The following is a 13114-nucleotide window of genomic DNA, read 5'->3' as shown; positions in this document are numbered from 1 at the left end:
AATAAGTAGTCAATATATGAAGAAAATAATTTATTATTTCAACATAGTAAGTTAACAGTTGGAGAAAATAAGCACTTATACTAACATAGTGATCACTATTTTGAAAGTGTCATTAATTTAACATAGTATATCATTATTCTAAACATACATAATAATGAAAGGTAGTCATTATATTCAGAAAAGTTCAATATTTCAACATTATGTCAATATTTTGAGAAAGTAATTATTTTGACATAATGAATCACTATTTCGAAAGTATGCCATCAATTCTACAAAGCATGTGAATATTTGGAGTAAATAAATCATCATTTCGGCATAGTTTGTCAATATTTTTGGAAAATAAATAATTGTTTTGATATACTCACTATTAAATACATAATTTCCTAGTCAGTCAATATTTTGAGAAAATAAGTAATTATTTCAAGACACTTATTCAGAAATGTGGACATGCTTTGGGCAGAAACTACGGAGGAGAAAAAAATTATAGGAGACATTTTTTTCCTCTTCTACCTGGCAGACATGGGCTTGCATAATAAGTGATACATATGTATCATTAAAATCTCCAAGTATCATGATTTATTCTGTTTCCATACTATAATATGTACATAATATGCTTTCTTAGATGAGTTTTTCTTTGTTCTGTTTCGGTCAGGAAGTGCTTTGCGAGATGCTCTGTAGTGCCTTTGTTCCTCTGGGTCAAATCTCTACTGAGGAAGGATCCACAGCTGCTGAGTGACCGCGGAGCGACCACACACTTCCAGCCGTCTCCTGCCCATCCTTTTTCAGAAACTTCTCTCAGTGCCCTCCCTGTTCCCAGACCGACCCAGCTGGGGAGGATTTTCTCTGGTCTCCAGCTCCCCTGCCTAAGGGCAAAGCTCTTTGCTGGGTGCTGTTTCGTTGGCCACTGGTCAGGGAATGGAGATTAGTAACTGGATATAGACACAGGGGCCCGGCGGGTTATGGTCCCTGTGATCCCATAAAAAACCCAGGACTCGGCGGTGGATCTGTGCGGTCAAGGCCCTGACCGCAGGCCCTGCTGACACCCTGTTCCCTTGGACCGTGGTTTTAGCAAGGGCCGTCATTTCCTGAAGCCTCCTTGTGTGTGACCCATTCACGTCCTAGTCGTTTTGGACTGACAAATGAGGGGCTACTTCACCACTGCAGAGGGCCCACTGTCTTCCCATGGCATTGGCCTCACAGAGCAAGTGGGACCTTCTATTACTCAAGCTTAAAAGGGCCCCTAAATGACATGTCGGATGTGAACTATGACACCAGCTTGTGTAGATCAGCAGCCAAAAGTGCTTGGCAATTCATTGGTGTGGCAGAGTCGCGTAATTAGAATGTGAAAATGGTGAGACCTCGAGGCGAAACTGGTGCCACGAGAGAGGCTTGGGGAATCTGCTGTCTTTTAATCTTTTGTCAGAGTCTGTTTGAGGGCTAAAGATGTGTCCCAGATGTCCAGCCTCGGTCTAACCATATCCGTGACTGGCTCTTTGATGGGACGGTCACATCGGCATGCAAGGCTGGAAGACATTTCAGGACGTAGGAGCTACGGACTAATTGTTCGCTACTGCAAAAAAAATCACCGTGGAGGTTGTTTTGGGTCTGTAGGTCTTGTGGTGGGAGCCTCATTCAAAGGCAAAGGACTATGATTGGTCAAGTGTAAATAGACTAAGAGAGGTTCCCAAGTAGTTCCCCTCCCTTACAAGCAACATTGTTGGGTCTACAAAGGCCCACCTGTCTCACAAAAGAGGAGACGGGACGAGGCAACATTGACGGGGTCAAGAAAGGTCAGACGAGTCATTGTGTTTGGAGCATCTCTCAGAGGGAAAGGGGGACGGGCAGGTGCAACATAAAGAAAGGTTTCACAAATTAGTGAGCTCCTTAGGTCAGGGGTCATGAACTAAGAAGCCCTGTCTGAGGTTTCCATACGCTTCTGTGGTGGTAATGAAAACTGGGTGAGATTTATTTGAGCCTTTAAAGCCTCTTCATCCATTCTGCAAGCAACAGTATAATACCTGTCATGAATAACATTTGCCTGCATTGGACAATTCAGTGCTTTAAAAAAATATTTCTCAACAATAAAGATTATTTTACTCCCCTAATAATTTTTTTTACATCAATTCACCAAACACGCTGAATTTTCATTCATTTTTATTTCCTTTTTTTTTTACATCCTTGTGAGGATCGATTACCAAAATTATGAACAGATATAGAGACAAAAAACATTTGGATAGACTCACAATTTTATAATGGACTGCAAAATATAAAGATTTTTTGCATCATTTCATAAAATGTCACTGGTATACAAATACACTGTGTATTTAACAGAACAAAACAAAACATATAGGTGTATATTCATTGAAATCTATGGGAAAAAAAAAGAAAAAAAAAAACCCTGCACCAAAAAAATGAACAAAACAAAAATAAACAAACAAACAAAACCCTGCTATGGCATTCAGAACAAAGTGGTTAAAAAATGAGAGAACATTTCTTTCTCTTTTAAAACACATTTACACAGGAATTCATTTATCCTTGTACTTCAACACTGTAAACATTATTTAAAGACAGAGTGTCATTTTTTTCTCTTTTCCCATTGTCAATTTTCTTCAGTTGCTACTGGCGAGAGTCCAGCTGCAACGTATCAGTGACGAGACAGCTTGGTCATCTTGGTGGTGGAAAACAAACCTGTGCGTTACGTCTTATTTTGAAAGGTATCACACATACTACACACATCAAATGCATAAATATTTAACCTCTTTATTTAACCTAAAGTGATATCTTGTCATTTAAATGGATTTTGTTTTACAAATGTGAATCTGGTACCGGATTGGCCGCATTTGCTAGGAATGTGATTTTCACCGTGTTGCGGGAATCTTAGTTGCATCAGAGAATACGCACTGTGTGCATGTCAGATTGATTGGTAGTAAACACTACAGGACAGGGGTATCAGGAATGGCACTTGAATTTGGCATGCCCTCTTTGACTAAAACCCCTTTTGCATCTCTTTTTCATTTAAATCTGTCACTGTCATTCAAGTTACAGCCACGGCTTTTTTCCTCACGCTATTCAAAAGATATACAAAGTTGTATCTGGAGGACAATGAACTAAGAGACAAACTAAGTGTGGTATAAACTATACTTACAGAGAAAATTTTGAATTCGGGAATCATCCATCATGTTTTCTCTAAATTCTCTAAACTTATATGGCAATAATTTGGTTGAAACCAAGAAAAATCCAAACAAAAAAAAAGTAAACAGTCAACAAAACCCAGCATTTTTTTTCAAGTGCTGATTGTAAGATTAACGTGGGATAAACACAGTACTAAAAATAAAACCATAAAATGAGCAGCAGGCTGAGATGCTTTGGGAAGAGTGAACGGGAATGTGTTCAGGCTGCAGCAACACTCTGAGTTGAAGTGTGGAGAACAGCAAAGGAATGGATCAAATCATTTAATTCCATAATGCTCTGGTCCTAAGTGCCCCGTTCATGACAATTTTGTCAATATCAAATGTATAATACTGTGAGACTAGACAACTGAACGGTCCTGGCTGATGTTTTGTTCAAATTAGTTTTCAATATGGAGTCCTAGAACGTCTCGCAACTTCTACCAGCCAGACGTCTTAAGTCAATCAGCCTACAGTAAACGTGTGAGTATGTTTACCGAAGCAAAAACCTCATTAACTCATGAAAATATACACTCCATGGTTGCTGTGAAAACTGTGTATGGAGGTTAGTTTGTGGTAATGTAAACATTTAGCTCATTAAAAGTAAGACATAGGCCGTATCACATTACCAGCCTTCGGAGATAGAGATAAAACACTGTCTAAAGGAATGTACTGTGGTCAGAAAGAAATATTTTTGTTGCTTAAAAAATAAAAAGTCATATAAGCTTGATGGTCATCAAAAAGGAATCATTAAAATGCAGTCAAACTGTCCTCCAGCTGCCTGAGACATCCCTGATCTTCCATATCACTCAAATTAGTTTAATATTTATTGTCTAGTTGACATTCAGTGCTTTACTCTTTAAAAATGTCACTCGAGTCTGGTGGGACTGCAAACAACAGTAGTACACAAAAAAACCCTCTCTGATTTTTAGAAGTTGACCTCTTCCTCAGAATTTAGCAGAATAAGTTTTTTTTCCCATTTAGGAAATTGCTCAAACATAAAGGTGGCTGAATGCCAAAATCTCAGTATCTGTCATATCTAATAAAATGGCATCCGAAAAATAAAATTCTAACAAAGGAATGTATTAAAAACCCCTTGATAATGTACCTGCACATGCCATGTATCATTACGAAATAATCCAATAAATACAGAAATTATTGCACAGTAGAAAGGCTCCATGGATTCTTAATGGACAACTCCTCTGTTGGTCGCTGGGAATGCCAGCAGGGCTTTTTGAAATTCATCCACAAACATTTACTAATGTTTCTATTTCTCAGGTGGCAGTTTGTTTCACTAGAAAAAAAAACACAAAACAAAAACTAAAAACAAAAAAACATCAAATCATTCCATAAACGAAAAAATCTATAGTCAGATTTATCCAAAAGATTATCCAGCTAAACCCATTGTATCAGTCTGAAAGAGTGTGCTTTAGTGCACCTAGCCTCAGGCTCGGTCGGCCTGCTCAAGTTTGACCTCATTGCTCATCAAGTGTTCCCCGTGCCACTTCTTCATGTGTTTTTCCAGGGTGCTGTACACGCTGAAGGGCATATGACAGATGTCGCAGCGATACACCTCCTTCCCAAACTGCCCATGGGTCTTCATGTGGCGGGTGAGCTTGCTGCTTTGGGCGCAGGCGTAGCTGCACAGGTCACACTTGTAGGGCCTCTCTCCCGTGTGGCTGCGCCGATGCACCGTCAAGTTGCTGCAGTTTTTGAACACCTTGCCACAGAATTCGCATGTGTCACTCCTTCGGCTCTCCTTGGAACTGGGGGGCCTCCCGGGACCTGGGCCCCGCACATGGAGGTGGGGTGTGCTGCTGCCACTCCGGCCAGACAAGGCTCCACCTTCCAGAAGCTCTCCTGGGGGAGTGGAAAATCGCAGGCTTCCTGTCTCTGAGGAGGAGTGCTCAGAAGAAGTCCCAAAGGGCGACTGTCTGGAATCGCCGAAACCAAGGAAAGGTTCCCTGATGAAGTGGCGCGAGGCAGCATAGCCAGCCAGCAGCTGAGAGTACACGTTTTCCGAAGAGATGAGGGGCATGGGTGGCAGCTCCAGGTCCTTCTCCACCTTGATCCTCTTAGCCGAGGAGCCGGAGAGGCTAGGGCTGGAGATCGGCATGGGTTTATGCTGGAACAAACCAGGGATGGAGTCTTCTGGGCCACAGCCCCTGCCATTCACCATGGGTCGGCCTCCCGCGCCTGCTTCTCTGGTCATTGGGTCTGCTGTGCCAGTCTCTTCCCGTGGCCTGGTGCCCAGAGGAAGTCTCAGGTGATTGTCAAGGTTGTTGTATTGGCTTTCTGTCACTCTCTCGGCAGAGAGTGGTTTCTCATTCGGCGAGGGCCGAGAATCGTTCTCTCTGTTCCTGCTGAACTCGGAGTCCATACTGAGATTAGAGTCGGGCCTGCTGCTACCATTCTGCTGCTCTTCTTCCTCCTCCTCTTCCTCCTCTTCTTCTTCTTCCTCCTCTTCATCCTCCTCTTCATTGTCTGGCCCATCCCCAATGCCGTTGCCGTCTCTGCTCTTCGGCTCCTCTCCGGTTGAGTCTCGGCTGCCTTGCTCCGGCGAGCTGCCCATGGAAGCAGACTTGTGCATATGGGTCTTCATGTGCCGCTTCAGCTTGCTGGCCTGAGAGCAGGCGTGGTCACACAGGTGACACTTGTAGGGCCTTTCTCCAGTGTGGCTGCGCCGGTGGACTATGAGATTGCTCTGGAATTTGAAGGTCTTGCCACAAAACTCACAGGACTTAATCTTGCCTCCTTGACCCAAGGGTGGCGAAGAGCTGCTCCTGGGAGGAGCCTGCATCGGCTGGGGCGGAGTGCTCAGGAACGCAGCTGGCTTGGAGCCGGGCTGAAAGAGAGTGGGGCTGAGGAGCCTGTGCATGGGGGGCACACGATTGGGTGAGAGAGGTGGCGTAGGTCCGCCGCTATTGTTGTTGTTGCCAGCCAGCTCACGGAGACGGCGAGAGAAGTCCATGGAGGGAGGGTCCATGGGCATAGGGGCCAGACGCATCACCCGCTCAAAGGCGCTAGGATGCTGGGAGAGAAGACCCATCTCTTCTGGGCCCAGACGTTCCAAAGGGTGACGAGGTGGAGGTGGAGGACTCACAAAAGGTGGGGTTGACGGCAAGCGGGTCTCCATGTACCCAGGAGGCGGAGGCTCACGCAGCAGAGGGGCAGCCATGCGGAGCAAGTGGAATGGGTTGCTGGTGTCGCCCAGGAAGCTGGCCAGAGGAGAGCGGGGCAAGGCGTCTGCCCCCAAAGGCGGGGGTAGGGCCATGCGGGGTGTGAGGGAGCAGCTGGACGGGTGGTTGTCTAGGTAGATGCGGATGCCGTGGGTGTTCTGGGCATGCTGCAGCAAGAACCAGGCGCTGGTGAAGGTCTGCTTGCATGTGGTGCAGATGTAACTGGACGGCTCATCCTTTCCTGGAAGACACAAAAGGGATGTGGTGTGAATGAACACATAAATATTAGCACGACATGTTTCCTAGGGGCAGTTCAGATAGCACGCTTTAATAGATTTTCATGTCATTCTGGCATCTGTTTGTTCGTGGCAATGGCTTTGGATGTAATCAAAGAGAGGAGTCCTCTATGATGAGGTTCATGGATCATTTCCCTTTAAAAATTAAACAGGCAACACGTGAGAGACATCTCAGCACGCTCCGGTGACAGCCATTTTACGAGACAAAATGAAAATTACATCACTGTAAGCGGGAGAGCCGAGGTGGCTGATACTCTGCCAGGTTATTGCTGGCCTTACAGTGTCTGCTGCTCTCTAAAGCCCCAGTGGAGTGGATCCGTCTGTATGTGACTAGGTTGGAATCAGGGCCGGAGGGCTTGGGCGGATGTGTGAGGGGGGGTGGGGGGTGTTAAGGCACTCCCTGAGACTCCCTGGGGGCTGGAGCCTTATGCAGATAGCAGGTACAGCCTCAAGGCCTCAACGCATTATGCTAATGTTAACGTCAGGCAAGCTTTAATATACAACTCCACACATGCACACGCGCATACATGCACTTGCTATTTCCATATAGAGATAAGTATGTGGCAAATGCAGGGAGAAGATGGGGAGACAGAAAGAAAGAACAAGGGAGATGGTGATAGGTTTATTTCACCCCAGACTCATAAACATGCATTACAGTCAATAATGTAAGCGTACACTATGAATAATACACCTAGTGGATAGAGAATTTGTGCATCTAAAGATACAATGCCGCTACAGTGATACTCACATTAGGGGGCAAAAAAAAAAAAAACATTCTGAAGAAGGCTGGTGTATTTCAACCATGTTCAGGCCTGATTTCAGAACAAAATCTTTAAGCGTCCATCAAAAATAACAATAGAAACCTGCATGGTTATTGAAAACTGTGTTGGTTGATGATTACATGACCAAGAATTAAAATTCTATGAACTTTTATCTCAAGCTTTAGTTTGTGAAAGCGAAAATGCATGGGTGCCATAGAAAAGGTGCTTTTTATGAACAGCATAACATAATGGTATGCTTTCTCTTATATTTGATATTTGAATGCTATTCATTTTACAAAATCAGTACATGTATGATAGTTAGTCTGTTTGCTCGCTATGTTTGAAGAATTTGCCCGACATTCGCAAACATGCAGTATGGTAATGACAGAGGAAGCTAACTGCGGCACAATGCACCAATTTTTCATTGATCACACAAATGTTTAAGGCTACATACACACTGTGTTGATTAATTAATCTCAATACTACACTACAAGACCTGCTCTAAGTACATAAAGAGTTATCGTCATACTGCCACACAGATCTTAGCTAGGATTTAGTCAGGCTGTCTAAATGCATTTTAGTGAGGGTCCAATGCATGCTTTTGCACCCTAGAACCAGCCCTAACCACATTAAATGCAAAAACATGCCATGATGTTCTCTGACAACTATTTGCAAATATTACGACCGCAGCCCATTCTATGTCAGCTGTAATGAGATTACAATGGATTTATCAGTAGGTGCAATGTGTTTGTCTGTACCTCATAAATTCATATAGATGAAGCATACTCAAATATTCACGACTCTTCTGTGTTCAGTGTTACACTATAACGGAAGGTGGCAGTTTGTAAAATAATTATAGCATGGATTAGATTTTCAGATAATGATTAAAAAATGAGAAATTTGTTATTGGACATAGAAAGGCATTAAAGATTAATTTCACTGGCCTTTTAAACATTTCTTTCGTTGGGAACAAAGAAAGTCATTCAGAGTGGTTTGATTTGAAATGGTTCACTGTAGAGAAACTGACTCAGATTTATTTACAGTGGTGGTAATAGGAACCAGGTGTCATGATGTCTACAATGCAATGCGAGTTTCATGTGACATCCAAAGTGACCAGTGTCGTCAGAGTTTTATATGTTATGTTGATCATGGTAAAACAGTGGCGAATGTCTATCTTGCCTCATAACACCACATTTAAAAGATATGTTTTGGACCAAAACATTCTCAAAACAATGTCTAAGGCATTGTGTACAGTATCCATACCAACTTCATGAAACAGGTTTTTATGAGGAAGCTCTTGGAGGCATTAATCTTTTCAGATGTCTGGCTCTTATCACCACCACTGCGAAGAATTCTAACTGTAGAATTACATTTAGAGCATTTCTCATCAAACCACTTTGAATGACTTAATCATGCAGAAATTTTGAGAAATCAGAGGAATGCCCCTTTAATTCTTCTACAGAGGGAGGGTAGGTTAGTGATAGCTTTATTTTGACTGAAGGGTGTGTGTGTTTTGGGGCTGTGGCTGGGGGCTTGTGCGGCATGACTGGCTTCCTGCTGGTGCAACTCTGCTGGAGAGAGTGAGGGAAGCGTGCAGGCCTGCTGCCCATGTTTGGTTTGGCCGGCCTTCATATGCACGCCTGACAGGAGAGGGAGGCTGGAGAGCATAAAGGAGGAGAAAGAGGGTAAGGGTGAGAGGAATAGGGGTTGGGGAAGAACAGCTATTAAAATACAAACCCCCCTCCCCTTCTCAGAGTATGTGGAACTCAGCCCAGTAGTCTGGGTTAAATCAGGAGTGGACGTAATTGATGTCCCTCAGAAGTCCCGAAAGACGCCTCGTCAATATCACACATTCCTCCAGTCACTGCTTAAAGGCTGAACGGGATTATTCTAAATAGAGCGAGAGGTGGGAGATGGGAGATGGGAGGAAGACAGAGAGAAAGACAGCGAGGGGGTGTGAGGAGAGAGAGAGAGGGAGACTTGAGTGCGCTCCTACTCTGCCACAAATGCACGCTCAAGCTCTGGCAATTTGCATCTTATCACATCTCACAGAAAGTGCCATATGTTGCCAAAGGAGCGTGTCAGCTAACAGACAGGCAGGCCTAATGACGACCAAAGACAAATTTCATCAACTTTCAAAAACAAGCTCGCGAGAGAGTGAAAAAGGGAGAGAGACCCATCATAAATAAGTTAAAATATGCTAATGACCCATCAGAGAGCCATGTCTTTTGCGACAGCAGCTTGTGTGGTGCGATGGTGAGAAATTAGCCATCAGCCACCTCAGGATCACAAATCTCCATCTGATCATGGCCCATTGGGTCCTGCCGCATGGCGCCGCACTCCGGAGGCCGAGTCACGCCGTGCTGCGGCAGCCAATAAAAGCGCTCATTAAGGAATCATCACCACTCACTCTGTGATTCAATTTGCAGCAATTACCGCCGTCCGCGCTGGTGAAAACGCTCGCCGTGGACCGCAGAGGTCAACTAGCAGTTAGCGGAGTGTCTTCTTCCCTCTCAGCGTAGTCGCGGCGAGAGCCTAATGGCCTAATTCTATCCCCCCCAACCACCACCACCACATACACTACCATAAATATTGCAGGGATTACAGGTTAAATAGCTAAATTGAGTCGTAGCTGTTATATTATATGCCAGGCAGTGCAGCACGTCGATGCTAGCGGCGCTAAATGGTGAGGAGGGGCTCCCTGCCCATCACAGTGAGTGTGTGTAAGTGTGTGATTAATGACGCGTGTGTGTATGTGCGTGTCAGAGGTGGTCTTACGCTAAAGTTCCCCACCCTCTTGGGTTTGGTATTACAAAACCACACAGCCAATTAAACCCTCCTTAGAGAGCCCCGTTTCAGGGTTTAGCTTTCATTTAAAATGGGGGATATTTCACCATTTCGAGGCGATTAACTTGCCTGTAACGGCACGGGAGCAGAGACAGAGGCAACAAAAGAGCGAGGTCTGATATTTAATTATCTCTGAGAGGGTTCAGCCACCTCATGTCTCATGCATAGTCTTGGGGGCCTAGCGTTAACGCTAGTGCTGGTTTCAGCATCCACAGCACCCTGGTTGAGTGATTGAGGGAGACAGAACAGCACAGCGCAGACGTTAGAGTTAAATGAGACCCTCGGCACAGATGGAAGGAGTGTCTGTCCTGTTTTGGGGAAACTAGTACCACATTCACTATTAACCTCTTGAACTGTAGTCTTATTATTCAGCTATTAATCTAAAAGAAATTGTCATGTTGCTCAGAAAAAAGTGAAAATTAATACCTGCCAATTAGCATCATGCAAATAGAGTCATGCTCACTGGTGGTGGCAAAGATCTATTTGTTCTTGGCCATGTTTAGTTAAGAAATTCCATTTAAAGGGTCCTTATTTTGGAGTAGAATTCATTTTTAAACAACCATTTTACACTTAAGTGTGTCCCCTGAAGAGGATGTCAACAAAAAAAACAACAAAACGTCATTTGACAGAGAGTGTTTACACTTTTGCACGGACTGGGGAGTGCACGGTACATTTTGAAACTTTAACTATGCTTACGTACTACATTTAATTTTTTTATTTAATAAAAAAGTGAGGGAAGTTCAGGTTAATATGAAATGAGGCCTTTAAGATTTATTATCCAATAACTAATAAATAATCCAGTGACTATTATGAAACGAATATATATTTTATGTGGTTATTATGTATAGTATGGGTTGAAGTGTGAACCCTTAGGCTTTTAGGGGTCAGCATCACGAGTGACAAAGCCATGCCTTGCTACACTGATCTAAGGGAGACAGAGTGGTGCATTGCTGATGTCACGGCGCTAAACGAGACCCTCGGCACCGACAGAAACAGTGTGTGTGCGCATGTATTTGCGACACTCTCGCTTGGCATTGCTGGAGCTGTGTTTCCTGAATGCGCCACATTCCTATCAGTGGATGATGCTCCGGCGCAGGATTAGCATAGAGAACAAAGGCTGAGGTGATGCCACAGGGACTGCGGCGCCCCCCCCAGCGGCACCCACGCCCCCTCTGTGCACCTGTCACCGGCTGGCTGACACCTGGCACCGTGCCAGTGCAGACCCGCATTAGCATGGCTGTGATCTGCGGCTCCCGGGGGCCCATGGGGCCTCACCTCGCATCGCTGATGTCTTGTTTGTGATGATGGCGGCTAATCAAGGGGCCAGACTGCCATGCAAATCACACACACACACACACATATACGGAGGTGTGGGGCATCCTGCTGTAAGAGCTGCCGCTGTCTCTAACGCACACCAGGAGTCTAAGAAGGTATGTACAATGGGGTCCAAAAGTCCATGTTGAAAATCTGGGATTTATTTTTCATTTGAACTTAGAAATAAACAGAACATTTTAGAATTTCGAAGGATGCTACAAAAAAGCAAAATGAAAAAGTATGTGTGACCATATTGACCATTAGCTGAATTAAGTAAGATTTTTTTTATTAAAATTGAAAGCAGTAGTCTACTGAGTCCATGCTGAAATATTTTGTGTGTGCTCTGCTGGGAGCCGCCCTGTAAAGCCTGAAATAATCATTTAAAAGTCAGAGGTGTTGGGGCTGCTTTGGTTTTATTCAGAATTTATTTAAGATAGCTATTTCTGAAAATGTTCTACACTCTCAGAAAAAAAGGTACAAAACTATCACTGGGGTGGTACCCTCAATGGTACATCTCAGGACCTTTAGTCAGGGAGAATAATTGTACCATAATCCATTGAAATTATATTTTCTAAGTTGTACTGACTCCACACACCCCGTCTCGTCTCCAGGCTTTTTATTTTATTGTTCTGTTTTAAAACATTGGGTTATGACAAGGTATAAATATGTACTTTTCACCTGGAAAAACTTATTTAAGGTACACAATTGGACCTTAAAACCACTGTTTATTTACATTGTTTGTACCCTGATGAATGAAAAATGTATCTGCACAGTACCTCTATTTCAGTTTTAAAACAGCATCAGTCATTTATATTTTTTACAAGTATTCAAAGGCATAGATAGTGACCCTTTTTAAATAATGTTTACTGTGATTGGCTATTTCTTTCTAAATAAATTACTGAAAGTACACTTTGCAGTGTCCTGTTGGTGCAGAAGTTTGGGTTTTAGAGAATAAACTAATGACATTTCCAGGTTTTTCCATATTTTGAAAATGGGTTTTATAAATGTTTGAAACACCACATTTTTTCTGCCAGCCGATCCTCAAGCTGGTCCATTCTGAGTTAGTGCTAGTTGCGCTAGGGCTGGGAGTCGATCCCAAAAAGAGTTGGACTCTGATTCCAAGCATTTGGGACTTGAGAGTCGACTCCACAGCAACACAATAAAGTCTGGCGGTGATTTTCTGTCTAGACAGCATGTCCGGGAAAAAAGGTATTACATTAAGATGCCTTCATACCATCAGTCATAACAGTGTATTGTGTACTTAATATTGTTCTTTTTACGTTATAATATCTCTTCATGAGTTTTGATTTTTGGAATCGAGAATCGATATTGCATGGATTTAACTCTTGGAATCAAAGCCCTCAATTACAATCACTTGTAATCAGAACTGGAGTTGACTTCTGAAGTTTCTGGAATCAAACAGCCACAAGTTCTCATTCAAGTGTAGTAATATTTAGGTCTTGCTCCCCCAACATTACCGAATAGCTTTGCTTGACATGCAGCACTGCAGATTCACACAGACTTTGTGTACATTTATTATATAAAGTAAA

The 13114-nt window shown here is 43.5% G+C and overlaps 1 protein-coding gene across 1 annotated transcript in view; it reads right to left on the bottom strand.

The window, feature by feature from the left end:
- Window positions 1-1808: 1808 nt before the first annotated feature.
- The window catches only part of bcl11bb (BAF chromatin remodeling complex subunit BCL11B b), a 45115-nt gene continuing 33809 nt past the window's right edge, over window positions 1809-13114 (bottom strand). The window contains exon 3 of the mRNA XM_036582136.1: window positions 1809-6587. Coding sequence (XP_036438029.1) covers window positions 4612-6587 — 1976 coding nt within the window. The 3' untranslated portion in view covers window positions 1809-4611. The remainder of the gene's footprint in view (window positions 6588-13114) is intronic.

This window comes from Colossoma macropomum, unplaced genomic scaffold (assembly GCF_904425465.1).
Source record: "Colossoma macropomum unplaced genomic scaffold, Colossoma_macropomum, whole genome shotgun sequence".
Classification (NCBI taxonomy): Eukaryota; Metazoa; Chordata; class Actinopteri; order Characiformes; family Serrasalmidae; genus Colossoma; species Colossoma macropomum.
This window is presented reverse-complemented; position numbering and strand designations above follow the sequence as displayed.